General features: G+C 63.2%; 1 protein-coding gene across 1 annotated transcript in view; it reads left to right on the top strand.

The window, feature by feature from the left end:
• The window catches only part of MYO7B (myosin VIIB), an 88,940-nt gene that overhangs the window by 79,820 nt on the left and 7,296 nt on the right, over positions 1-1,824 (top strand). Inside the window, 1 exon segment of the mRNA XM_008059866.1 lies at positions 996-1,177. Within this exon segment, the coding sequence (XP_008058057.1) occupies positions 996-1,177 (182 nt within the window).

The raw sequence follows: 1,824 nt of genomic DNA on the forward strand, positions 1-1,824 counted from the left end.
TGTGTGCTCACCTTCACACACACACGGCCCAGCACGGGGCCCGGGGACATGGGCCAAGGGAAGGGGCCGCAGAGCTCTGGGGGGAGGGGGCTTTGGCCAGAGCCCTGCCTTCTCGTAGCCACTGCCCTCAGGTCTACAAAATGGGGGTGAAAGGGGCATCTCAAGCCCCAAGGCGAGCCTTGCTCGGAACTGCACCAACGCAGAAGCACTGGGCAGACCCCAGCCCGGCGACTTTATACACCGTCTCCTCAGCCGCCCCGTCATCCCATCTCACAGACGTGGGACCAGAGGCCCAGAGAAGGAAGCAGTTTGCCCAGGGTCACACAGCTTGGGGGTGGGAGTCTCGTCTGGGGCCACAGCTCTCTTGCACGCCAGCACTGCAGCGAGAGCTGGTCCGTGCCCCTGGTAACCAGGCCACCTGGCAAGGCCCCAGGACCTCGGCTGGAATGGACAGTGCGGGGGTGTGGTCACTGCAGGGCCTTCAGAAGGGAGAAGGCTTATTGGGATGCAGAGGAAGTGGCCACGCATGGGGCTTCAGGGCAGGGAGAAGCATAAGTCTGGGATGTGCTGCCTGCCATCCATTTCAGTCCTAACAACACCTGGGGGGGGGCTAGTATCTGCATCGCACAGGTGAGGAAGCAGGTCAGAAAGGCCCGTGGCACTCAGGCCAGGCATGGAGACGGCCAGCCGGTGCCTCCTCCCCTCCCTCGCGCCCCGGCTCCTGGTCAGGCCTCTGCAGGTCTCCAGGACTGGGGCCGTGGTCCGAGGTCCCAAGCTTCTGCCCACCCTGGGCTCTGCACCCGTGCTGGGGCCAGCCCTCCGGGGCCCCGATGCTCAACTCCCACCACCACTCACTCTCGGAGTGGCCGTGTGCCCACCACTCGGTGCCTGTTTCTTTTCTGTCGGGGGACAATCCAGAGAGTGGCAGCACAGCCTCTGGCTCCTGCGGGGCCCTCTGTGAACGGTGGCTTCCCCCCCGTACCCGGGTCTTGCAGGTGATGCCACCCTCTTGCCCTTCAAGAAGGGAGACTTGTTGGTCCTGACAAAGAAGCAAGAGCTTCTGGCTTCTGAGAACTGGACCCTGGCCCAGAGTGACCGGACGGGCAAGACAGGCTTGGTGCCGATGGCCTGCCTCCACACCATCCCCACAGTCACAAAGCCTTCGGCGCAGCTGCTGGTAACTCACACACTCACCTGTCCTCCATACGCACACCCATGGGCACAGAGGAGAGGCCCTGGCATGCCCTGCCGGCTCCCTAGCTCAGGGCCCTACAGCCTAGCAAAGGGGCAGGAAGGCCGCCTGGGTGAGGTCAGCCCTGCCAGCTCCCATCGTCCCTGTGGGCTGATGGTGAAGCTGGCAGTGTGTGTACAGTGCCCAGTCCAGTGCTTGACATTTAGTAGGTGTTCAATAATGGTGTTCCCTCCCTCTCTCCCACTGTGGCTGCATCCTGGGACAAGCCCAGCCTCTGCTCTCAGGGGCCCATGTCCCCCTCCTCTGAGCGCTGCCCCACCCTGCCCCAAGACCAGCCTGCTGGGGAGGCAAGGACAGGCATTTCAGCATGCGCATACTGAGCGCTGGGTCTATACCCTGTGCCCACAATCCTGGGATGCAACGGCAGCTCCACCTTCAGGGAGCCTGCAGGCGTTTCCACACATAAGGACGAGTGGACGGCAAGTGAGCCAAGAGCCACCAAGAAGCGGCACTGGTTGTTATGGGAACAAGTAACAGGGTGGGACGCGCCGTGTCTGGGAGAAATCCCTGAGGAGTGACGTCTGTGCTGAGGTCTGAAGCTGGTGGGGACCAGGCAGGCAGGGCCGGGTGGG

This window comes from Carlito syrichta, unplaced genomic scaffold, assembly GCF_000164805.1.
Source record: "Carlito syrichta isolate Samal-C Ts95f unplaced genomic scaffold, Tarsius_syrichta-2.0.1 Scaffold304402, whole genome shotgun sequence".
NCBI lineage: Eukaryota > Metazoa > Chordata > Mammalia > Primates > Tarsiidae > Carlito > Carlito syrichta.